At 34.7% G+C, this 27,839-nt stretch overlaps 1 protein-coding gene across 2 annotated transcripts in view; it reads left to right on the top strand.

Annotated features, from left to right (window-relative positions):
* Window positions 1–26,590, top strand: part of LOC127969218 (60S ribosomal protein L38) — a 607,983-nt gene extending 581,393 nt beyond the window's left edge. Inside the window, exons 1-6 of one of the 2 annotated variants that reach the window (XM_052571036.1) lie at window positions 24,240–24,257; window positions 24,665–24,755; window positions 24,938–24,963; window positions 25,313–25,373; window positions 25,780–25,902; window positions 26,517–26,590. In XM_052571036.1, coding sequence (XP_052426996.1) covers window positions 24,255–24,257; window positions 24,665–24,755; window positions 24,938–24,963; window positions 25,313–25,373; window positions 25,780–25,902; window positions 26,517–26,542 — 330 coding nt within the window. In that variant the 5' untranslated portion in view covers window positions 24,240–24,254 and the 3' untranslated portion in view covers window positions 26,543–26,590. Of the gene's footprint in view, window positions 1–24,239; window positions 24,258–24,664; window positions 24,756–24,937; window positions 24,964–25,312; window positions 25,374–25,779; window positions 25,903–26,516 lie in introns of those variants that run through there. The other variant, XM_052571037.1, reaches the window with a different exon arrangement.
* The last annotated feature ends 1,249 nt before the right edge of the window (window positions 26,591–27,839 follow it).

Raw genomic sequence — 27,839 nt, 5'->3', positions numbered from 1 at the left:
AAGGTCCTTTATAGTCAAACCTTTCGATTACAGGGTTCTTTCACACTAAGAATTTTTTTTATTTTAAGAATCGATGACTGAAAGGTTCTCTGAGGAACCAAAAAATGTTTCATCACTCTCTACTTACTAGGACTTGAACTATGTTTTTGTGTGTGTGTTGTTTTTGTGACCTATCGGGACACAACTCTGTATAATGACATGGGTATGACACAGGTATTACAAGCAGAGGGTGACTTATGAGGACATAACCCATGTCCCCATTTTTCAAAACGCTTATAAATCATACAGAATTATTTTTTTTATTATTATTTTTTTTTTTGAGAAAGTAAAAATGCACAAAGTTTCCTGTTAGGGTCAGGGTTAGGTGTAGGGTTGGTGCAGGGCGATAGAATATACAGTTTGTACAGTATAAAAACCATTACGCCTATGGGATGAAGCCACTTTTCATAAAAACAAACGTGTGTGTGTGTGTGTGTGTGTGTGTGTGTGTGTGTGTGTGTGTGTGTGTGTGTGTGTGTGTGTGTGTGTGTGTGTGTGTGTGTGTGTGTGCAAGCAAAGCAATATTTTGTTCTGTCAGTCCAGATTATTGAAGGTTAAATCTGTATTCTGTGTATATTAGACTTTCAGTCAGTCTCTCTCTCTCTCTCTCTCACTCTCTCACTCTTTCTCTTCCATCATTCTAATTGCATGTAGCTGCACTGATTATATTGGGTCAGAAGTGGCAGCCACTTTTACAGTGTTTACACACTCGTAGCTCAACTGAGAGTCCTTGAACTATCAAAGGGCTCCATCGGAGGACCACTGGGGCCCCCAACCTGACACTCTTACAGACATGCACAAGTGCTCACCTCCCTCTCTGTGTTTACTAGAAGAGTTAAAAGCCTTACAGACTGTGAAATTATTATATTTCCCCACTATCACACCCTCTTGCCACAGACCATGAATAAATGCAAAACAATCACTACAGGCCTGTTTTAAACACTAGGGTTTTTTTTTTGTTGTTGTTCAAAATTTTCCCGTTTTCTTGTGGATTCAAATGGGAAAAGAAACATTTTAGATGAGTTAGCACTTGAGTAGATGAGAAGTCAAAAAGAGGCCTGTTCCTATGGAGACACGAGCGAGTCAAACCATAGCGCTTTGAATCTCTGACACGCAGTTCCTCAGAATAAACAATCTGCATTTGCGGCATCATTACCGGAGCGTACACTAAAAGAACTGCTCAAGGACATGTTTTCACTCTCATTGTTCTGTAGTTTCCCTTTGTTGGGAAACGTTATAATAACATTTATTTCTCTCAGGCAGAGTAAACCGATTTCTCTCTGTTATTCAAAAGCAGCCACAACTGGCATGTAGATAAATCTGATCTCACTCAAAAGACATATTGCTATGATGAACAGCTGCATTTATACATGCACTTTAAGAGATGCTCAAAACAAAACTGGAAAACAGCAGTCTCGACTAGCATAGCCACACTGTAAATATACTGTAAATATAACAAATACAACTTGTTTTAAATCTGTATATCTAGCTATCTAGCTAGCTAGTCAGCTATCAGTTAATGAACCCCTAATGTTAATATGAATTAAAAGTTTAAGATGGAAAAAAAGCAAATCCTGATCCTCTTTGTTTGAGTCAAATACATTTTGCATGTTTTCTTTTAAGTAAGGTCAAGATTTTGTGCTGTATAATTTCACGATTCTCACCTCAACTTTCCATTTGTTGTTCTGTTCAGGCACTTCATGCAGTGCTGAATGACATTGTTCATTGTGTCTGTAGAGTTAATGAAACACTTCTTGCAATATTCAGCACCTGTGCTGTCAGTGCCTCTGGGACCCGCATAATCTTTGCATTCCTCCATATTCAGGTTCGCCACAAATGAAGCATCTCTCCTCTGAAGGTAAACAGAGGTCATGTCTGACAGATGGCAATAGTTAAAAGTGGAATAAAGGTGGCAGAGGCTCTTAAAAATTCATGCCGTGTTTATTCCTGATGCGATTTTCTCTGATCATAATAGAAGACAGAAACAATGCATGGCGATAAGATTCCCAGGTTTTGTTCTTATTGATTGTGAGTCAGCATGCTTTATGCAAACTCCATCTACCCTCCATCATGACCTTCTGCATCTCTAGTTCAACTTTATCTTCTTTCAGCCTTCTTTATTCATTCCACAGTATAGAGATTTGCAAATATGCATATATGCAAAGACTCATGGTTTGACACTGTGGTTCTGCTGTTGTTTTATGGTCAAAGTAGTTATACTATGAACCTAACCTGCAGTGGATTCAGTGGATTCAGTGGATTCTTAACTAAGGTCAGCTGGCATTAGGAAATGGATTTAATGTTTAATCGATTAATTACGTTTCCCAATGCCTGCATTTCAATGAATGACAGCGTTCCACTTCTCGGTGGTAATTACTTTTTGTGCTTCATTAGTGATGATTAAATTTCGCCATAAAAGCTGTAAATGACTTGACTTTAGGTAAACACCCCATCTGGGATTGATATATAAATAAATTGCTCATATATAATGGCTTTGGCTTTCATTTAGTCCTCTGATAAACTGATGCTGCTTTATGTAGTTGTATTACATTTGTATAGTTCCAATCATCTCTGAAATGTCGGATCGTTTTTTGTTTTTTTTTAGAAAGAGAATGAAAGAATATCAGAGTTAAATTTGAAAGGGTAAATAAGGCCCTCCAGAGTTCAACTCAGAAAGAAGGGAGGAAATGTCTTTGTCTTTCTTAATTCGCGTAATGGCAACTCACACAGTTCCACTGGCGTTATTGCATTTTTAAGATCTAATATAATTAACTTTCAAAGTGTCATTGCCACTTTTCCTCTGATACAGTTTCCCCAAAGTCATCTGGGTCTCAGAATCTAATTCTGTGTCACACCGGCAAACAGCTTTTTCACTTTAATGTGAATGCAGTGCCCTGTGTGGGTATATGTGTGCTCACTCTTCACCTTCATTAACAGTAGGCAAATGAGAAGGTGGAAGAAAAATAAACATGTAAAGAGTATTTATCATGACAACATTCTGCTATCTCCAACACAGACATCACCAGGAGAGAGATGCAATGTGATTATCCTTTTGCCAGGTGAAATATTAATTTGCTGATACAAGCATACAAACGTAAACACCATCATCATCCTGAATAGCTATTTGTCCTGTGTTATCCTCATACAAATAATGATGCATACACATCAGGGTCAAAGATCCCTACTTACCTGGAATGAGATAGACAACCTTTCACAAATACATGGAGCATAGCGAACTGTATTTCTTATTTCCTTTTTCTTCTTCCGCAGAGGTGCCATTTATTTTCTAATGGCTTAGAAGGGCCCATGGTTTTTGTCTCATTGAAATTACATTTACTAAGGACAATATTGGAAGTTCAAGGTTAATCATAGGCTGAAAAGGGAAAGAAGAATGAAAAGAAGTAATTTTCCTAAGACGTTTCTACCGATTCCAGATGGCGAAAGCACAGCATGTTCTTGGCAATTATTTTTTATTCAATTAAAATTACTGAAATCTTAAGGATTGTGTTAGAACTGTAAAACTGGTGCTGTTATGTCTAAACTTTTGAGGGAATAATTGTGTATTTATACATGGTGAATTCAAATCATAAAGCAGAAATGTAAATCATTTTATTGTTTACCTCAATACCTTTTCAAACTTGTATAACTTTTTTTTTTTTCTTCTTCTGGTGAACATAAAAGGCATTTTTTGAAGGTTTTCCTCTATTTTCAATATAATGGAAGTGAATGGAGCACAATAGGAGTATCATTTTAGTCGATGTGTCTCATGAACTATATTAAAGTCTTCTGAAGCCATATGATAAGTTTGTGTAAACAACAGATTGACACTTGTGTTATAGAGGTTTATATGTTAGTATAAGAAAACAAGACAGAAGTACAGATTTAAAAATATGAATTTTTGCAGTGTACTTTACAATGCTGTTTTTTGGGTAAGCACCTGGTCATCATTTACCAAATATACTATTTATCTCAATCTCTGAGACGTCAAAAAATTTAACATGAAAAAAAAAAATACCATTTAAATAAAGAACTGCTTGTTCATATGAAATATTGTTTAAATAACTAAATTTTTAGCCCTTTTTTGTTACGTTGTATTGCACATACAGCCAAGTGAGCTGATGCAATTATCAAAAACACACTGTCCTGAAATGCTCTCCAAAAAAAAGGGGATTCACTGATTCATTTGAGTCCCTGCAGAAAAGTGCCTGCGAGTCTTTTGAAATCTTATTTTGAGTAGAAAAATCTTGTTGACTCATTTGTTTTATAGTCTTTTTAGTTATCATCCTAATTAAGATTGTTATTGGTTCTGTGGCAGAATAATAAATTAAATCAGAAAAATGTTAACCCTCATATTCTGTATGAGACCTCGGGACCAACTGATAGTTCCTAAAATTGAAGCTTCAGGTTTAAGGCTTTACCAGACAACTTATAAAAACTGATATTAAACTTGATAACACACCTTAACACAACTAAAAACAAACCCAAAATGTACATTAAACAAAATTATTTATAAAAAAAATGCTAGGTTAGAGTAAAATACATTTCAATATAAAAAAACATAAATATAAAACACTGCAATTATTTGCTTAGTTTTAAAAGTAATTTTATTAAATTAATATAATTAAATTATTTGAAACATATATATATATATTTTAAATTTCTAATAATCTAATAATAATAATAATAATGATAATAATAATATATAATATATAATATATATAATTAATATTAAATTATATTAACAAATTATATTATATTCTTGAGGTTGTCTGTGGAGTGTGTAATTGGTCAGATGAACAGATAGTCCCACCCTAAACTCACACCATTGGACGAGCCAATAATTGTAATTTATTTTGAATGTTTTTATTGATCTGGGGTGCGTTTCACAAAAAACATCTATGTTCACAAGTTCCATCATTACCAATAGCTTTCAATGGAATCAACGAGCTAGCTAACAATGCTTTTGAGAAACACACATAGTTATATCTGTGTGATTGGCATGGTAGAAAGTATTTAACATCAAAAAAGTTACATATTACCTTGTTTCAAAACAGTTTCAAAGTAGTTTCGCCAACACTGGACCTGTTTATCCCTCAGTACGAATAAGCATTATATTATCGCTTGGTTTTGGCTGCCATAAACCAAAAACTCTGAGCTCACAAGTACTACACGGCATTCTTACTACAAAAAGAAAGAAAACCAAAATAAAATAGAAAAGCTTTATCTCACCTCTGCAAACATGCTGCCTGCGTTTCACCAACCCCGAGCTCGACCCTCCCTCGTGAAATCCATTCCTTTCTCCCCTGCTAGTTCCCACAGGGCCCTTTGGGAGCTGAGCGCTTATTGAAACTGCCATCTTATCCTGGGAAAAAAATAGAAATCACACAGACACACCACTTCTCAGATAGACTAATAATAAGTCTCGGTCAAGAGACGCACCCTTTTTGAGTATAACGTGGCCCCGGGCTTTAAATTTAAAGCAATTTTTGTATTACTCTGATGCTTGGAATATGAAATAAGTACAGAGGGAGAGAGATCAGAAATTGTGCAGACAACAGCAGTTACTAACAGCAATGCCCTGAGTCTGGTAACCAGGCAGCTAAAAAATGGCATGCACATTTCTGATAGAAAAAAAAAAACTGAACTTTAAGGTCAGCAGATAGTGAGACATATAGATTTCCCAGGAGCACTTTGATTTAGACGATGCCACTGTAACATTATTTATCATTCTGCTTACATTTCTTCCATAATCTGACCTTACATTTGGAGCAGAAAAGGGCACTTCTTGCAGTTATATCTCAAGCTGTGGCCAAGTACCGAGCATTGAAAATTTTCATTACTGTGTCAGTTTGGGGTATAAGTGTTTTTCTGTGTTTTCAAGACACTGTTTTTTCACCAAATAATCCAGCAAATCACCTTCACTCTAATTTCTTCTCTATAATCCAAAATCTGAAAGAATTTCTCTCTGTAAATTAGAAATACAGTGTTCATTTATCATTACTATTAAAAAAAAATTGTATTGTACATAATTGCTCAGAAATTAGTGAGTTCATCCATTACACTGATTTATAATTTTGTGTTTATGAATGGTTCATTAAAATGTTTAACTCAAAATAAGACTAGTTCATAAATGAGAATATGCTGGTTGTGCTGCATTTTTTTTTTTGTTTCAAGTTTAATGTGTTCATGATTGGACTACACTGGTTGTGCTGTATGTTTTGATTTCAACATCACTGGAGAGTAATGATGTGTTCCTCATATAAGTGTTTGTCGAATTTAAGAGCCCTGTTTTGTGATCTGTTTAATTTAGGCTATCAGGCGCTGGGCGAGGAGTATGTCAGCATCATCCAGCTAGACCCCAGCAAGAGCAGAATCCCCTCACGGATGCACAGACCCATGCTAATCTTCTTCCACGTGTTTGTGCCTTATCTTTAGGACAAGGTCTTGATCTGCATTGAGAATGAGCTGGACGCAGAAGCACCTCAGATGAGCAGAACGTGGATGCCGTTGTCACATGTGAAGTCTCTGATTCTGCTCGTATTTGCCCTGCAGAAAGGGATCATACTGCTGTACAGACTACATGTGGTGCTCTTTTACATCACCAGAGCCTTTTACCGCATTGGCAAAAGAGCTGCGGGTGTTAGTTATGTAAGTGTTAGTTTTTTAAATTATTGTAAAATCAGTTCTGTGGAAATAAAATCCTGAATGTTGTATTAATATAGTAGTACAGAAGGGGTATATATTACATCCCATATATGTATATGTACTGTATGATGTCAAAGTGCATGGTACTTCAGTATACACACTAAGGTAGATAATAACCATATTCACCTTGTATTTGCATAGTACTCCAATCTGCTTTTCAGAAATGGTCGGTCCGTTCTGAATCATTTGTTCCAGAATGAGACTACACTGGTTGCGTTGTATATAATGCAATTTCTAGTGTCACTCCATTTTAGAACACATAATTTCTGAACTAATTTATTTAGTTTGGTTTGTATATAAGGATTGCTTGGGTTGTTACCGACATCTGGTGAACATTTCAAGTCAACAGCACTTTTAGAAATCAAGCCTAGTGTCAGTTCTGGCAGGTCACGTTAATCAAGCTCGCAGTTGTGATTAATCTAAAAATTAATATTTTTACCCAGCAATAACATTTAGAAATAAAACCAGGCATACCGCTCCTGAATTTTCATTAGTATCTCTCTCTTTCTCTCTTTCTTCTTTTTTTTTTTTTTTTTTGTAGGATCCTGCACCAGCCAATCCTCTTTATGTATAACATTATCTTCACAGGGCCATCTGTCGGATGACTAGCTCAAGTAACAGGTCATATTACATTCCAGAAACTCGTCCTCCTGGCCTGTGTGGGAATTGCTTTCCATGATCTCTTCAACTCTGTCTGGATTGACCGAAGCACTGAAGATGAAGATCCACTCTTCTCTTCTCATCCTCTCAGCATCTGCTGCTTCTGAAAGTGTCTCTCGGTGGGACTGCACGGCTAACGGTTCAACAGTAGCAGTTCAGTAAACACAAGGCCCTCATGGCTATTAAAATCATAGCAGGTCTGAACCATAACCCAGGCTTTTACATTGATCCAAAATTATCATGCCAAATGTGCTATTTATGTGGTTCGAGCACATATACTGTACATTTTAACAGACACTGAAACATGCATTAATAACACAGGCAGAATCTAAACTGTAAGCCCTTTATGCTTAAACAACTTTAGAAATGTAGAAAATGTGAAGTACAAATTGAGTATAAATGAAAACAGATGTTGCAATTAACAGTGAAATCTTCTACTTGGCAGCAGATATCGGACCATTGATCTACATTTAGAGGACAGTAACTTCCTGTAAGTATGTGTGAGAAAGAGAGAAAGCAAGAGAAACTCATAGGTAAAGCAGACATCCGTTCCACAGTCACACCATCATCTGTTTCACAAACACAATTTTTCCACAACAATTACATTTTAATTATCTGTAGCAGGTGCATTCCCCTAATCAAAAATGTGCAATTGGGCAAATCTATTTTCTGTCATGATTAATGCTGTTAGTGATTAATGCGTGTGAAGTCAAAGTGGGAAAAGGCGGTGCAGAATAGATGAAAGAAAATATGCAAGAATATGCAACCGATACTGATAAAGCTGTTTCATAGTTATTATGATGCCTTTCCAAATTCCTTCAAAGAGCATTGAATCCCACTATGCTTTGCAACAATTTTGGAGGGGAAAAAATGCATTCAAGATGGCAGACGAAGATAACCTTTAAAGGAACAGTTCACCCATAAATAAAAATTTGCTACAAAATATCTAATTCTCAGGCTATCCGAGATGAATATGAGCTTGATTCTTCATTGGAACAGATTTGGAGAAACTTAGCATTACATCAGCTAACCAGTGAATCCTTTGCAGTGAATGGGTGCCATCAGAATAAGAGTTCCAACAGCTAATAAAAACATCACTTTAATCAACAACATTCCAATTCACAATTAACATATTCTGTAGATAATAACTGTGTTTCTAATGAATTCATCATTAAGATGTTTTTAAGGATTACTTGTGGATTATTGTGATGTTTTTATCAGCTATAAAAACTCTCGATCTGACGGCACCCATTCACTTCAGATTATCCAGTGGAGACGAAAGATGAATGAAATGAAGAAACAAACTCGTCTGCATCTTGGATAGACTCTGAGAACGTGGGTGAACTATTTCTTTAAGGCAGCACGTAAAGTTTTTGAACACAGCCACACACTGACATCCAGGGCTTTACAGCTTCAGTTCCAGAGGTTAAGACATGACGATGAATCAGTAGTTAAAAATCCTTGAAACATTTATATTTATAAGTCCTTTTGATTCTTCAGATAGGCATGTCTCATTGCTCTTCCTTGTGACGGGTAATATCAGACGCCCATGCCATCCAGGGTGACAAGTCATTTTTTTGATATGTGGTTCCTTAGAGGTCAATGACAGGCTTTTGTGTTTTTACATCAAACATTGTGTCACGACCACAGAATGGCATGACTTCTGTACTGAGAGATTAATAGCCTTTGCAGAGATAGCTATTGAGAGCCTGTTCACCTCAGCCATGACACGACCGTGGCATGAGAGTCCTTTTCCATAATCGTTTCCTTTTTCTCTATTACAAAGCAGACATCACAGCAATCAGGAAACTCATTTTCTGCAGATTGGATGTGACATTTGACATGGGTATGACAAATCTAATAAATACGCTCTTTATACATGTGACGATTTCACTTCTGCATTCAGAGAGCATCGGCGAGGTCAGTCAAAAGAGGATGGAGAAGAAATTGATTGTGAAATGTTTCTAGCGACTTTAATTATTTATGGATTTTATATGTTATTTTATATTTCGGTTGTGCACTGTTGTGTAACTGCGTTCAATTTATTGCAATTCATCCTCCAAGTCCAACAACCTCTGGTTCATAGACAATTTGATTCAAACGTGTAATTTAAAGGAGGCCAAACTTAATTTTTAAAATTCTCTATTTTATTATGAATGTGTTAAAATCAACTTGTGAATTGAAAATATAATTTTTTTATGAACTTAAAATATTCCATTTTGGACTTGCAGCACACAGAAACATTTTGAGTTTTATACACTGGGTGGAAAATGAATGTCTCTGCAGTCTAAGAATATAATTATTTAATATCTGCTGCCAATTTGTTGCCAGATATATAAAAATTAATCAGTGATTGCTTGGTTTTCATTTATATATATATATATATATATATATATATATATATATATATATATATATATATATATATATATATATATATATATATATATATATATATATATATATATATATATATATAATGGAAGATATATGTTAAATAATTAAAACATCAGTAACAGGTTAAGTAAAAATGTAAATGTTTATATAAACATAACTATATAAGGCTGTGTTTAGGGTTGAGTGATATACAAGTTTTGTGTGCCATAATTACATTAGCTGTGGACTTTTGTGTGACTGCATTAACTTCAATTCAGTAAATCCCTCCTGTAAATACCTGTAAATTCAGTTCATTATCCTATCTGCCAATTGAATCCAAATTCCAACTAATGCATTGAAGGGAGCCAACTGTTAAATGCTAAATTTGACCTATTTCTGGTTAGAAACGGCTTCTCGTGTTATGTTGGCCATGGTTGTTCTACAGTTGGTATTCAAGAGGTTAATCTTGGTTGTGAAATACTTAAGACAAACGAGCTCCTCTCTACCGCTTAGCTTTGCCTCAGGCTAAAATCTCTGTTCCTCTGATTTCTTTTTTTGGGTTGCTTTCATTTCATTTTCACAGTTTGCTGCCACAGAGTCAGTCAGATTTTAAACTGCAGGGTGTGGAAGAGCCCATGGGTTAAGCGTATGTAATATAGAAAATTATTTACACTTGCAATCATAGAGGTACAGTCTTTGAACAAATATAGACTGCGATGCTAAAGCAAGTCTATTAAGTCTGCTGCTGTATCACACTGAGCATGTTCACTGTAGGTATATTACCAGCAGTCTTCAGAGAGACCTTGCTGTTACCAAGCCCTTTTCTCATTAAGAAAGTGATGAAAACATAATGGCTGCTCCGTGCACACACTCCAAAGCATGAAGAGAGGTGAGGAATATCAGACTCGGGAGCCGATGGGAATGTGAGCTGCATTGTGCCCTTTTTCTGGCTCGTCCATGTACATAGCTCCCATTCCTCCTGTTATCTCTCTGATTTCTTTCCCCCGAACAGGACAGAAGCCATTATGTTGACACTCTAAATCGAGGTTTAATGATCATGTGATCCCACATCGCTATGTTTTGAAATGAGCAGGCATAAGGAGTGATGCTCTTTAGTACCGACCCATTGCACCTCAGTGTCTTTGAGTCTATGAAAAGTAAAACAAATTCAAAGACCCAAGGGAGCACTGAAAAATTAAATAAATAAAACACATTCTCACTGTGTGAACATGCATTCAAATAATTTTGTATGACTTTGTGCACCAGCTTAGTGCACACATTCAGCAGTGTTTTGTATGTTTGAATAAACACTGAAACCTTAGAATGTCAATGTGTTGACAACAGTGTTGTATTGTTAACTTAAACTATTAAAATGGCTATAATTTTCCAAAATTGAAATAAAGTTAAATCAACAAAAATGTAAATATTAGATGACAAATGTAAACTTAAAAAAGTTACATTTAGAAGTATTACATTGGCAACTAACTAACTTAACTTTAGTTTAAATGAATTGCAAAGTATATATATATGTGTGTGTGTGTGTGTGTGTGTGTGTGTGTGTGTGTGTGTGTGTGTGTGTGTGTGTGTGTGTGTGTGTGTGTGTGTGCGTGTGTGTGTGCGTGTGTGTGTACATATATATATATATATATATATATATATATATATATATATATATATATATATATATATATATATATATATATATATATAAAATAAAATGAAAAAAGCAGATAAGAAACTTACCAAAATTACTAAAATAAAATGTTTTATATTAATAAATATTAATTAAATATAAGATATAAAGAATAATAAAACAGCACTTTATTATTAATAATAACAATAATAATAATAATAACAATAATGAAAACAGTTGGCGATAACCATTGACTTCCATAACAGTTTTTTCTTTCTTACTATTAAAGTCAATGATTGGTTATCAACATTCTTCAAAATATCTTCTTTGTAAATGATGAAAGAATTTTAATTTGGGGGTGAACTATCCCTTTAAAGCTACTGATAAATGTGTTGTATAAATAAATGTTAAATGTGATGCTTTAAATATAATTGTATGGATTTAAAAGAAGCATGTTTCTTAAATGCATGCTAGATGAATGAGATCACATTGCTTTTTCTTCTGTAAAAGTCAACCAGAGAGTAAAGCATATAATATCTGAAAAGGACAGAAAAGTCAATATGATATCAGTGATTTATGAGGAAACTATCCTAGACACTCGAAAGGTCAGTTCGAGAGGCAGGCCTATATTTTGAGTCAGTTTTTTACACTTGAAACATGCAAAAACTTCCCGCTTTCACAATGCAAGCAGTGAGGTCCACAATATTGAGTTAAACTTTAGTGAGTCACATCTCTCATAATGCTCCACGACGCGTCGTGAATCCCCAGCAAAACCCTGTGGATGATTTGAGAAATGACTCCTTCTTGCTTCTCTCTCTGAATCCACACATTATCACACATTAGTCAGCCTCGCTCACCCAAAGACACTGATATTTGCGTTGAAAAAGCCATGCTGTGGTAATCCCTCTCTGTGTATGTCGCTGGGTAATGATCATACAGAGCCTGCTAATCTGGATTTAGAGTTTGAAACACTGCCACTTGCGGCGAGTCCAATCCGCGGCTGTAATTTATCACCCAAAGCTCCTCTGAAGATATTCACCTGGCAAAGAGGGAGAAAAGGCAACTAAAGGGATGCCAGCCGAGAAATGTCTGGCAGATCAGACTTTCCTGGATTGAGACGGTGGTTGGGATTTAGTGAAACCTGCTCGAGGAATTATACTATTTATCCCACCAGGTAGACCTAGCATAACAATGCAATTCGCAACTTCTAAATACAAAGTATTGGGGAAACCTGGAGTAAATTTGCTTTCTTTCCATCACAGGAAGACACAACAATTTTAACAGTACATTTATTTTCACAAACAATCACAAGCAAAAAGAATAATACACTCAACATATGCGCATTTAAAGGTAATCAGTTTACTTGAAAGAAACTTCAAGCAACAAATCAGAAGTCATTTTAACAGTATTTCTCTTCTGTTATCAAAAATAATGATGCCTTTGAATTGCTAGGCCAAGAGTATGTGAACAGACCAACAATCAGTGCCATTTGTATATACTTGAAGGGTATATTTGCCAATTTTCAATCAGCTTTGTATTGTTAAGGACACACCAGGCCAACTTCAAAGAGTTAGCATCGATAAAAGCCGATGGTGTTGTCGCCTTGCATCGGCAGCGTCTGGACCAAAAAGCTGTGCTTGACACACCGCTCAGACTACAACCGACAGCAAACTAACACAAGTGTTCTGCGCCTCCATGAGAAGAATTAACTGTCTATATAAGCAGGTACCAATAGTATACATTCGTCATTTAAAAGGAGTAAACAAAGCAGTGCTTTCTTACCATATTGGATTGATTGGGTAAGATCAGGCAAACTACCACCGACGTGAGCCCGAAGAGAGCCGACCATAGACTAGGTCTTGTCTGAGAATTTGTATCATGTGAAACCGTGCACAAATTACAAGATCCATAAATGCATGACCTCATAGCTGAATTAATAGAACATCGATTTCCAACTGCACCACTGCAGGAAAGTGGAGTAGATTGTAAGGCTGTTGTTTTTTCTTACATTTTGGATTTATTACTATTTGTTATGTGTTTCATTTAAAGGAGACCTATTATGTCTCAAGTGTCCCCAGAATGTGTCTGTGAGGTTTCAGCTCAAAATACCTCACATATAATTTATTATATCCATTTGAAAACTGCTTATTTAAAATGAATATCAGAAAACACATTGTTTCCGTGCATGTCTGTTTAAATGCAAATGAGCTGCTGCTCCCCACCCCTTTTTCCAGAATATGGCTGTACCTTTACAGTTTGTTCCTCAGATACTCTAAAAAGCATCAGTTTGGTTTTGATTGTCACGTCTATCGCTCTGAAATCATACATTTTAAAACATATCAGTTTAAACTTCTGATACACGGTTTTCAGAATTACACACACATCATGTATGTACTAAAGCAAGTTGTCTTTAATGTCTTATTGTGCTTAAACTGTTAAAAACACACAAAAACAGTTATAACAAAGTCCATCTTGCCAGCAGTGAATAACCTCTTTAACATGTGGTCTTGCATCATTCTGGTAACAATTGCATTGGTAACAAAACTCAAGAGGGCAATAGGGTTACATTCAAATGTCCTTGCCTTTATTTAGAGAAGTTTCTATAAAATAGACTGCGTGACTGGACTTACTAATATTTTTCCGCAAGAGAAAACTGACCCACAGTATCAACATTGATGTCCATGGACTATGCTTCAGGCCTTACATTTTTACTGGTATGTTAAGAAATAGAAATTGTATAACTGAACTCAAAGATATATACAAGTTTTGTTTACCATCTTCGCAAGGCATTTGGTCGAGTGGTGTTCCAAGAGTGCTGATAAAACAGTTCAACAGCAGTGAGACTTTTTTTCACATATCACTTTGCTTGTCTGTGTTTGCACATTCCAAGGCGCTAAGGATTTCAGTCACTGTCTTCATGAGTGAGTTATATGAATCAGTGTGCTGTGACTGAATTGAAACATTCTGACATTTTGTATTCAATTCAGTACTGATTTAATACACACACATATATATGTATATGATACTGTTACTTTAGGCACATATAAATGTTTCTAATACCTAAATATAAGAGTTAGATTTGTAGTAGTCTGTGAGTTATGAAGCGCCATGTAAAAAAGTGTTACAATTGCTTCGTCAGTCTCCTAGTTCTTCAGATCACTGTCAATGATGTGCCTGAAAAGTTTATTATCTGCCAGATAGGATATATATTGCAAATAAATAACCTCCCCCGACTAAATCACTTCTGAGTGGATTATTTTAATGTCCCTATAGTTCTAAAATCTTACAAAATTGATAGTTTGCAATAACTTACAGAAGCTCAGATCTGCAGTGCTTCTTCAGTCGCCTTCAGTCTAAACGTTCTCATTTAATTCTGTTCAGATAGATCAGGAAAACCTGAAAAACTCTTACAGTTTGATTGCACAACTGGTTTGATTGCAATCACTGTACAGTGGAATGAGTAAGTTTGAAGCCTGTAGGATACAGAAGCAGGTTACTCTGGGAATTAAATCAAAGTGAGAAACGAGGAAGGAAATTGAATTAGATACTTCAATTAATTTTCCATTTCTGAACTCTGTATCCCCTTACACTTAAAGTGAGCTAATGGAGTTATGGACAGATGGAGGAGAAATGCACTTTCATTTGTTTCTCCTCTCCTCTTTATCCTCAATTATCTATTAATGATAGAGCCGATAAAAGATTATTTAAAAATCTTGAATAAAACTAATGTAGAATGAGATGTAGCGCGTATGCATGTAATGAGGCCTGGATTCAAAAACAGAAATATGAAATTAACAGTAAAACTTCATCTCATTTTACTGTAATTAGAAATGTCAAAAATCTCATTACGGTACAACCAGCGTTGGCAGTGGTGAGTGGCGTTCTGTAAGTGTCATTAGATTTGCTGGCAAAAGGAAGTTCATATAACTCGAGCTGACTTCAGATCTAAACTTTGCAAGGTTTTTACCCATGAATACATAAGCAGCTGATGCAATGAATGTTGAGAAAATTTCAAGGTTCAGATTTGATTCCTTAACAGCAGGGTTGAAGATGTCTTTGCTATTTATTATACAAACCACTGTAAAAAAAAAAAAAAAGGAGAGAGAGAAATATTCATTAATATTTTCTGAGGCTTTTATCACTTGCCTTACCTTTTTTAGTTTGTGCAGTATATGCAATTGCACCCAAGAGTATGAAGTCATTCACTTCTACCAAATAAATCATCACTTTCTATTAGAATATTTGCACATTTGTTCTTAAAAGAACAGACATGAAGTTACATATGGGCAAACTCTTTCAGAAAATCTTCCCATTTCACATTTCCACACACACACACACACATTGTAATCATAATGATTCAAATCGAAAATTGATATGCTGCTTTTGATCAAAATAAATATATAAATAAAAATTAATCATTTTTTTTTCTTTATTTTCCTAGGTGTTTCATTATTCTGAGAGAAACAGAGATAAAAATAAAACCACAGAGAAGAAGAATCAATTGCGAAGGATTTGCGTGTTTTTTGAAAGACAGAATATTTCTACCAGGCGCATTCTCAGAAGGGCAATCCTGCATAATATCTTCATCTAATAACCGCCATTTCTTTAATGCGCGCTCTTCCCTACTAGGCTTCTCAAAAAGGGTTTGAATAACTACCTTTCGAATTACCTGAGAGAGTCGTTTCAGTAATGGCTTTTTAATCACCTTGAAAATCACTATTCCATCACAAAACTTTCTCACATGGTGCTGAAAAAAAGTTTCCTTTGGATTTAATGGTCTTGGCAAAGTGTCTGCCTCGTCTTTTTCTCTCAATCCCTTACAGTCTTCTCCTCCCTCTACCGCCATCAGTCTTCAAATTTACTCACAGACCAATCTTTTCCATTTTTGACAAATGATACTGCAACCTCATTAAAGACAAAAGTAATGACGAACAGGGCATGGATTAAGTCTGTTAGGAGTGTGTGTTTTTGTTTGTGGCCATCTAACACACAATGCAAATTGAGTTAAATCCATAAATAGATGTTATTAGTCTAAAAGATCGCTAAATTTGGTGATGTGGATCCTCAGCTAAGAGAAACTAATAGCCAGTGCTCTACGCTTCACGGATCTCTCTTCTCAATTGCTTCTGTTGATAAACACTCACGATGCACAAGCACTTCAAATAGCCCACGGATAAAGAAATAAAGAGAAGAATACTATCACTTTAGCTCATTTCCTTTTTGACATTCAGAGAGTGATTTTTGTAAGGATTAGCCTTTTTAATGCGGAGCTCTTGGAAATTGTAAGGCTCATTTTCAATGCTCATTTTGCAGTCTTTCGACTCGTCAGCAGTTTTATCATGTTATGTTAAATTCTGATCAAATATGCCCTCAACATCTTGCAACTATACATATTTAACAACACAAACTCTACTAGATTAGAAAAAAATTGACAAATGTGGAATGCAAATGGCTTGTTTACTCTGTGTATCTGCATAGCTTAGCAGCATTAACCCTGTTCCTGCTTTGCTTAGCATCTTGAAGATGATCGTAGTGGTTCCATTTTTTTAAAATGTAATTTTCTGAAACTGAAAAATTTTCAATTCCATTAAAGGAATAGTTTACCCCCCAAAAAATAAAATTTTCTGAAAAGTTGCTTAACCTCAGGCCACCCAAGTTTCTTCATGGGAATTACATCACTTGTTTGCCAATGGATCCTCTGTGGTGAATGGGTGCCGTCAGAATGAGCATTCCAACAGCTGATAGAAATATTACTATAACACAAAAAGTCATTCACACAACTCCAATCCATCAGTTAACATCTAGTATAGGTAAAACTGCTTGTTCGCAAGGATCAAATCCTTATTGACTTTATATTTTGACTTTAAACCATCCATATTCCATTATAATCATTGCTCCAAGTACAAAATCCATCCCCTGTTGTCGTCTTGGCCTGTATTCATTTATGAACAGATACACTCTTGCTTCACGATGCCATAGAAGAACCTTTTTGTCTAAACGGTTCCATAATGAACATTTAACATCTGAAGAATCTTTCTGTTTCACAAAAGGTTATTTGTGGCGAAAGAAGGTTCTTCAGATTATAAAATGGTAAGAAAGAGAAGGTTCTTTAAAGAACCTTTGACTGTATGGTTCCTTGTGGAACCAAAAAATGGTTCTTCTATGACATCACTTCAAGAACCTTTTAAAGCACCTTTATTTTTAAGAGTGTATATTTACGACTATTTTACTGGAGAGGGCAATATCATGGATAAAGTTCTTGTATTTTAGCCTGAAACAGTTTGAGGTTAAAATGTCTTCATGATGGATATCTTTATTACAAACACACAGCTTCAAGCTTCATGAGATGTTAACTGATGGACTGGAGACGTGGATTATTTGTAGATTATTGTGATGTTTTCAGCACCCATTCACTGCAGAGGATCCATTTGAGCAAGTGATGTAATGTGAAATTTCTCTAAATCTTTTCCAATATAGAAACAAACTCATCTACACCTTGGATGGGCTGAGTGTGAGTAAACGTTCTGCAAATTAACATTTTTGGGTGAACTATTCATTCTTTTACAGAAACTGATGGAACACTGGATAAAAAGAATCTGACTTTTATTTTATTATTATTCTGACAGCATTGTTTCCAAAGAAGTTATTGCATTGTAATATGTAGAGAATACTGAAAACTAATCCAAGCTAACATCATTACATTTGATACTTGACATATCATACTTGATGATGATAGTGAAAGAATTGTGTTTCTCACTTTCCTTGAATCTGCCCAAATCACTGTTGACAGGACAACCTTTGAAGAAATCTAGGAGAATATGATGCCCCTCCAGGCTCCAGCCCTCAGAAGTGTGTTCAGGTGAGCTGAGGTTTTGGACATTATGTCTAGTGAAACGATGATGTACACTGATGTTCACTGACCTTACACAAAATTATTTTAATTAAATGCCCCATATTTTAAAAGGTTTAAATGTTATTGTCTGCTCCCCTAGTGGCACCAAACAGAATTGCAAAAACATGTGTTTATTTATTCTTTTTTTTTTTTAAATACTTTTATTCAGCCAGAAGTACTGACACTGAAAGTAGTGACACTGATAGTTGCTGCTGAAAATTTGCCATCAAAGGAATACATTTTAATTCATTTTAAAATGTATTATAAATGAGAAAACAGTTATTTTAAATTGTAACATTGTTTCACAATGTATGACAATGTACATAATGTACACATTTCATTGTATTTACTCTAATAAAGTAAAAGTGGGAAGTCATGGCCTAGTGGTTAGAGAGTTTGACTAACCCTAAGGATGTGGGTTCAAGTCTTTGGCCAGCAATACCATGACTGAGGTGCCCTTGAGCAAGGCTCTGAACCCCGAACTGCTCCCTGGGTGCCACAGCATAAATGGCTGCCCACTGCTCTGTGTGTGTGTGTGCACTTTGGATTGGTTAAATGCAGAGCCTGAATTCTGAGTATGGTGCATGTCACTTCACTTTTTTTTTTTTTTTTTTCTTTTTTTTTTTGTGATGAATGTAAGAGCCTTCTTTCAAAAACATTCAAAAATCTAAAATGGTAAATGGTGAAATTAAACATATTATTATAGACTGAAAGTTTCCTAGCTTTGTGTACCAATAGCTGAATAGTCTCTTATCTTATCACAATGCCAAAATATATCAACTTGTATGATGCCAGGCCAAACAGATTGCAATTCCATTTAATGCCACTAGTGACACCAATATTGCACTATTCCATTTGAAATAGTTCAAAGTATCTCAAATCAAAGGATTCTCAATGGAATACTTATAGAGTTGCCCATTCAAACAACTTTTCAAACCCAAGGTCATTGCAGTGCAATTCACCAAGCACTAGAAGTCAGAGACTGTGGGACTGAAGCTGGTAAATAACATTCTTAAAGACCATAAATATTTAATATGTTGTGCAGCAGAGTAAAACAGGGTAAAGGTTCAGCTGGGTTTGGAGATGATGTGGAGACGGAACTCTGACTGGCTCAAAGAAACAGCAGGCAACAGAAGAATGCAGAATTACCCCATGTGTGATATGGAACACTATATCAGAATGTCAGCATCCACCGCATCATAAGGCTGTTTTCATTACTGCAGTCCTGTCCTTCTGAACTAAACGATATGCTTTCCTGTCTGTAGTCAAAAGTAGTAAATTGTGGATGAGGTGTTTTATTTTGTGTACGAGGAGATTAAAAGCAAATGTGAATCTTGACTTTTTAGGGAAGATGCCACATAATATTGAGAGAGACTAGACTTTTGTGCATACACATAATAAAAATGCCATGCTTGACAGTTGTTTGAATGCAACATATTTTATAATCAATTGTATATAATAAAAAAGCATTAATATTTTAGGGCACATAATAATAAAAATGACTTAAATGGCATAAATGAGAGTAGTTTTGATTAAAAAATATTTGTGTAATAAAAATAATATATATTTTTTTCACATTTTAGGGCACATAATAATAATGACTTAAATGGCACATCTGACAGTACTTTTGATTATATATTTAAATATCAAATAAATAAAACAACATTAGATTTTAACAATAGTTAACAAAGTTTGATGAAAAATATTTTTTATAATAACAAAAAATATATATTTTAACATTTCAGTGCACATAATAAAAATGACTGAACTGACACACTTCACAGTCCTTTTAATGCTTAATATTTTTTATAATAAAAACATTAATGTAATATTTTAATAATAATGTATTCTAATATTTTATATAATAAAATATTTGCATGGTCTTCGAAAGAAAGTAGTTCTGAGCTTTGTTATAAAGCAATGCATTGTCCAATTAGATTGTACTAAAGAATGCCCAGGAGATGCATTGTATTACAAGGAGTAATGATCCACTATATTCTATAATGTGACTGATGGCAGATATGGATATATGTAAATATAAAAGTCTGATTCGCTAAATGGAAACCTGCTGGCTCAGCTCCTTGGTTCAGGTAATAAGAAAAACACTTAGATTGAAGACAATGATTCAGAAAGGCAGTCAGAGAAAATTCAGGTGCCTGATTCCATTAGAGCAGCAGTTTCTCATCAGAGAACAATAACCCCAACGCTTTTCATCTTTTGAAGCTCTGATTCAGCCAAATGGATGATAAAGATGGTAAATGTGCCAAAGACTATCATCAGATGTCTCGGTGTATGTCAGTCTGGTGTGACAGGTGTACTAATACAGTGAAAATTTTAGAGCATACTATATATTCAGCAAGTCGGGGAGTCCTTTTTATTCCACATTAAGTGGTACAGGCAACAGAACGCTGCATTCCAGCCAAGAACGGTTACAGACAGTTGAAATAGCCCTGCTGTCGACGGAAATTGACAAAGTGGGTAGAAAAGCTGGAAGTCTGGCTCCCAAAGGCTGACAGGCACATGGATTGCAGGAAAAGCCTGCAGGCACCAGTGTAGATGGGCGGCATCAGGCTGGCACAGGCCAGACAGCTTTTTTGAGAAAAGGATGCTGACTTTCAGAAAATACTAATTTATGAAGAAGTCATGTAGGTGAAAGTAGGAACTACAACTAGATAAAAGTGGCTGTTTCAAGATATATATATTTTTTCCTGAGTGAGCTGGTGCAATATACCTTAACTGCATATCTTTCATATCCATGGTTAACATTAATACTGCAAAATCAGATCCCAAACAGTCATGTAACATACTATTCGGGTACATTGCTCCATTAGAATATAAACTTCACCTGTGAATATCTTGAGATGTGAAGTCAAAAGCATCAGGGAAAAATAAAAATAAAAAAAAAACTGCCAATTTCCATCTTTTAGGGACCTTAAAAAATGTCACGGAAAATATAATGAAATATGCATCTTATAAAAACACATTTGCTAGAAAATGAGAGGCTGTCTAGAAAGATACTGTTTGTGTGTGTGTGTATATATATATATATATATATATATATATATATATATATATATATATATATATATATATATATATATATATATATATATATATAATTTATCCATTGATAGTCTTTAGTGCACATACTTATTACTATTATTTTGCTATGTTTTATTTGTATCAATGTAAATGTCTTCACTGTCGCTTTTGAACAATTTAATGCATCCTTGCTGAATAAAAGTATTCATTTCTGCCATTTGTTTCAGAAATTCTCATAGATGTCCAGGTGAATAACTTTGATCTAGCAATGATTTCCCTGTAATGTTCCTATCACAATGTGAAATGGCCCTTTCTGTTGCACTTCTAAAATGATGTCCTTCAACCTCTGAAGTCTGTATGATTGCTTTCAGATAACATCTTATAATCCAGGGTGTAAGAATCAATACTAGCCGATCAATGCACATAATGCATATAAAGATGAGGAAAAATCCCTTGTCAGAAGTAGTATATGAATTCACCTCAGCTGACTGTTTAAATATGTTCTTGTGGAAATAAAATGTATCTGTCTGGGCCTAGACATCCTCACGAGAATGCTTACATGTGGTTCAATTCTATATTCAAGTGTAAAATCCTCAGCAGATCCTTTGCAAACCTAATTGAAAATTCCATTTCACGTTATTTCACCAGTGCTATTTCCACTCAGGGCTCTTGTCTTATTCCAGTTCCAGATATATACATTACCATCCCAGTGCAGCCCTCCGGCGCTACAGGTTTGAAATTAAAGATGAAATTAAGTTGAGCAAAACTAATGATGGTTGGATGAACCCTACTTCTTATTCCCATTTATGGTTCCAGCAGAATCCAAACCATGATTGATGCCAGGCCAGCACCACATATTACTTCTGGCTATACACACAGTGAAGCTTGTGTTTGTCTCACCTGAATGGCTGAGTGATGGACTGCGAGTATTAAAGACGATGTACGTTAGTCAAAATGGAGCCTGAAGACTTGGCACACATTTATTCTAGTGAATCTGAGATGGTATATGTAAGGAAAGCTCTGCATGCGCTGATGATTTTAACTTTTCATTTTAGTCATTTTGTTTTGTTTTTGTCTTTATTATTATTTATTTATTTATTTATTTATTTATTTATGTTTTCATATATTTTAGCCTTTTAACTTTATTTAGCTTTTGTTATTTTAGTAAGTCAATTCAAACTTAACAAAAATGACAACTAGCTGAAATTACATATATTTATTTCAGTTAATATTTCAGGTATTTTTAAAACATATCTATGGTTTGTATTAATTTTTATTTGGTTTTTATTTTTATTTATTTATTTAGCTTTTATATTTATTTTATTACTTCAGTTTAGACTAAACAAGAGCCTTGAAATAAATTAAACATTAAATGAAAAAAAAAAAAAAATATATATATATATATATATATATATATATAACATTATTTAATTTCAGCTAGTTGCCAATGCAATCATTTTTTGTTTAGTGCAGAGCCATTTAAATGTCTATATATTCTATTAGGATGTTCTATCTATCTGTCATTTTTTATAGGCATATGCAGCTTAATTATGCTTAAGTTACTGACTGACTCATGCAAACATAAGAATCAGAAGTCTGACCCTGAAGGCTGTAGCCCAAATGCGGGAATTAAAGTTTCACTAGGTGAGAATTTTAAACAGGCTGCTGAATTAACTCTATTTTCTTTTTTTTTCTTTTTTTTTTAATTTTAAAGGAAATGTGTGTTTTCCAATCCAAACCTTGCAGCCAAGATGATCATTTCTAGTATACTGTTCTGAAACCTCAGTTCCCTCATTCTGTGAGATATTTCCTCAAGTTTTATCATCTAGCACATGAAAGTCTGATCCAAAGGTCCATTGTTAGATCATTCAACCAGCAACTGTATTTAAACTGAATGGGAATACTAACAAACAGCTTTCTCCATATTATCAGCCTCCTTGCATACTAGCATATAAATAAAAAACAATCAGTTTTACAATTTCATGTCTTTGGAATTTGAGGAATGGAAGAACTGAAGTCAATACAAAAAACATAGGCTCAGTAAATGGTCATATACTGCCCTCTTTCTTCTCTTTCTCTCATGTTTCGTGCAACTCTGTTTGTTTCATAAGCATAATCTGCCATCTAGTGCCACTGCACCAAAAGTGACTGAAAAAAAAATAAAAAAAATATGTGGAATAAAAAATATATATAATAAAATTATGATAAACATCTACATGCACTGTAATCTAGGAAAGATTGATAGATTTGCTCCTCATCATCAATCTGAAATGTGCTTTTTTTAGATTTTTATTTTTATTGCACAACGTGCACCAAACCCACCTTCGTTAACTGAGGTTGGACAGGCTTTAATAAATTCCCTGAATGGAAGCAGCAAATACACCGAGCCAAAATAAGCTAATCAGCATTCCGCTCAGTGGAGGGCAGCGAGCTGTGGGATCTGCCCTATGCCTTCTACGTGGGCCGAAACACATATGAGCCAATGGGACAGTAATTAGAGTGAGGAGGGCAGCGGTGGTGTCTACCTTTATTAATTAAGTGCTGAGAAGCTGCAGATGTCACTCAAGAATCCAGCAGATGAGTTGAAATACACTCAAGAGCCAGATGTGTGAATTATTGATGTGCACGTGCATGCATGCCTAAAGATCTAAAGAACCTAACTATCTCAAAGATTCTGCTAGTTCTTTTCACAAGGATGGTCAAGTGGTTTAGATATAGGCCTCTCTCTTTCTCATTTGATTGGTTGATTGATTGACTGATCGTTTGTGCAATCAGTGCCTTGCATCATATAAAATGTGTCACCTCTGTAGACATAGAAATGTTTTTTTTTTTTCTCTCGTTTGTTTGTTTATTCAATATAATGATTTGTGGTTATATTTTACAAATAGCGATAAGTTATTGGTGATAATGGTAAGTAATAATTTTCGTTCTAAAGTTTTATTCAATTTTAGTCATCTTTTGTAAGTCACCTTTTAATTTGTCAAATGTAATGAAGATAATGAAATGTGGAAATAAAAACAGCAATAAATCCAAAATATCACTTTAAATGGACAAAATTATTAACATAAACCTAAATGGCCTACAGGTGAATAAATTCCATGTATCTTTTTCAATATATGATCCAATATATATATATATATATATATATATATATATATATATATATATATATATATATATATATATATATATATATATATATATATATATAGATACACCGTACATCTATTTCATAAAGTCTCCAGATTTAATTTAAGCAAATGCATGATATATTCATGCTGCACCAGTAGACGTCACTGTGAGTTTTGACGTTTTAGGCCAGAGAGTCCCTCTTGAGCCACCGTAGCCGGTCCATATCAGGCCTTCACGCGGAAGTCCCGCCCTTTTCCCCCCTCGCTCGCGGGACGTGTAAGTGTTAGCATTTTAGCTCCATCAAACGAATCCATGTAAATCTGCATCGATCCATCAATAGTCATATTTCAGACATGTGCGATGTGAAAGAACAAGTATAAATGTATCATTAAACTAAATATTTGCCGGAAGCTGTGTAGAATAGTGTTGTAATAAAGTCTTGTTTTTCTGCATTGCAGGGTCGAGTCGCACCTCAAACAAAATGGTGAGTTTGTTTATATCTTGCATTGGCGTCGTGTTTTTATTTTTTATTAAATGGTAAAATATAGAGTGTTTCGGTATTAGTGACATTTGTTCAATGTTAAAATAAAATCGAATTTGAAGTAAAATCCCTGGATAACCGAAGGTGGCTAATGGTGGTGATATGGAGGAGTGTCACGCTGATGGACAACCTAGAAATGTTCGAGAACTTATACGAGTAACTTAATAAAGTAGTGAATCCGTCTCAATTTAAACGCATTAAAAGTTTGTCTGATAATTCTAGAGAAGCCATTAAGATATCGAGTGAACTAACGTGTTAAGTACTAACGTGTAAATGTTGTTCATCTTCACAGCCACGCAAAATTGAAGAAATCAAAGATTTCCTGCTTACAGCAAGGAGGAAGGATGCCAAGTGTAAGTTTAATTTTTAATAAACCAGTTATGATACATTTGAGATTTTCCTTTTTTGTGTTTTTGTTGTAGTGCTGTAAGTTGTTTTTATTATTATTGTGACAGTTAGTTTGGTCTTACTGTATGGGTTATTGTGATGCTGTTTGGTGCATCTTTAAAGTATTCACTTTGCTGAAGTTAATGTTAGTGCATCTTAGTCGTGGAGGACTGAACAATGGTTCAGAGACTAGAAATTAGCTGATGTTACCTGTTCTAGATGTCCAACATGTTTAGTACTGTGGTGTTGCAAGACCAGGTTTGAGAAGAACTGGCGTAATGTTGAATAGATTTTGGTTTGATGGGACAACAGCTTTAAGAGATTGTTTTAGTTTTTTGTGACATTTTCTAAATTCATGTTGTGTTCCAACAGCTGTCAAAATCAAGAAGAACAAGGATAATGTGAAGTTCAAGGTCCGCTGCAGCAGATACCTGTACACATTAGTCATCACAGACAAAGAGAAGGCTGAGAAGCTCAAGCAGTCCCTGCCACCAGGTGAGTCTTCAGAAACCACATCACAGTGCTGGGATTATAATACCGTAGAAGTAATGATGCTAATATCAAGATCCCATCAATCAAGAGAGAACCAAATCCTTTAAGTTATGTTTTTGCAGCATAATGCTTGTGCAGTAATTTGATCAACCTTAAGGATTTGTGCTAAATGTTTGGTTGTAGAAATTATTTGGCTTAAAATTAATGAATGTAAAAGAGTAAACCTGCAAACAAAAGGCCTGCAAAAGTAAAGCTTTTTTTTTTTTTTTTTTTTTTTTTTTTTTTTTTTTTTAAGTGTTGTGTTATCGTTTAGCTCTGAAATATTGTGTTGATGTGAAAAACTGAGATCTTTAAAGTGCTTACAACTGACTGGAAAGTCATGGAAATGCTGTGACCAGGTTTTTGAGGAGTATGCAAGATGTCCAAACACTTTGGGCCTGTTCTGTGCCCTCTGTGCATTTACACGCTTGCTAGAGCAATGAGGGACCAAGTGCTGGGTTTCGCTTCACTCAGAGACTTCAGTTCCACCGGTCCACTAACACTTACAGCTGTGTCAGTTCTGGACTCTGTCCCTTCAAGGATTGCTTTAAATATGACCCATCTTTCTCTTGTTTCAGGTCTGGCTGTGAAGGAGCTCAAGTAGATGTCTCCATTGTACAAAATGTTGTAATAAAATTGGGAAAATTAAGAATACTGTTTTGTTTCTATGCTTTTCACACTTCAGGACCTGCTTGAAAACCAAGATTTATGCTACTTCTGAAAGCTGAATAAGCTTTCCATTGGTGTGTCTTAGGACAGGACAATATTTGGCTGATACATAACTATATATATATATATATATATATATATATATATGAAAATCTGCAATCTTAGCTTGCTAAACTATCAAAATACTGAAAAAACTGCATTTAAAGTTGTCTATTGTTTGTACATTTTTGGTAGAAAAGCACTATATACATTTTGGGCATAAAAGAAAAGTCTATAATTTTTATCCATGCAATGTATGGTTGGTTATTTCTACAAATATACCTGTGCTACTTATGACTGGTTTTGTGGTCCAGGATCACACCTTTACTACAGCTTTTGTTTCTTGAGAACTGAAGAATAGAGTAATTGCTGCTGAAAATTCATTTGTCATCACTTGAATGTTACATTTTTATATACTGACATAGAAAATGTTTATTTTAAACCATAATATTTCACAATATATTTTTAAGTAAATGCAGCCTTGGTGAGAAGACTCGTTCCAACAACATTAGTCTTACTGACCCAAAGTTTTTTTTTATTATTCTAGGGACATTTTTACTCCCCTCAGACCTTGTTTTTAGGCTAAAAGGATTGTTCGTCTAAGACCTTTAATGAATTATCGAAACTTTTGTATTCTATCAAATGAGATCTACCTATTGCAGATTTAATGTAGTTTAATTTATTTGTTTCGGAAGATTTCATTTATGTACTAGTTTGTTAGCTGGTATTTGATATAAAGCCAATATAAACATTTACTAAATATCGATGTAATATAGCAGACACATTTTCTCAGGTAGTCTTAATGTCTATCTTGGAATTTTTTTTTTTTTTTTTGGTGGTCATTTCACTTTGTGATTTTAAACCTTTTCAAACAATGTTAAGAAACTGAAAATTAGGGGGAAAAAATACTGACATTTAGCAGTGATTGGCAAGGTCATCGAACTACTAGTTTATTAAGAGGATGCAATGCTGACATTTCACCAAATATACAGTTTTCTGTGCAAAAACATGACAAAAAGATTTATTTTACAATTTATCAACATCTAAGAACCTAAGCAACATTGTGTGTTCTTAAATAATTCACATCTAAAATAACCTCCCAATGAAAATTAATGGAGCACTAGCGTTTGTCTTTATTTTTGTAATTGTGAGACAAATTGTTTAATTTGTTATTAAAAGTTGTTATACGCTTT

The sequence above is a fragment of the Carassius gibelio genome, chromosome B12 (assembly GCF_023724105.1).
Source record: "Carassius gibelio isolate Cgi1373 ecotype wild population from Czech Republic chromosome B12, carGib1.2-hapl.c, whole genome shotgun sequence".
In the NCBI taxonomy this organism is placed as follows: Eukaryota; Metazoa; Chordata; class Actinopteri; order Cypriniformes; family Cyprinidae; genus Carassius; species Carassius gibelio.
This window is presented reverse-complemented; position numbering and strand designations above follow the sequence as displayed.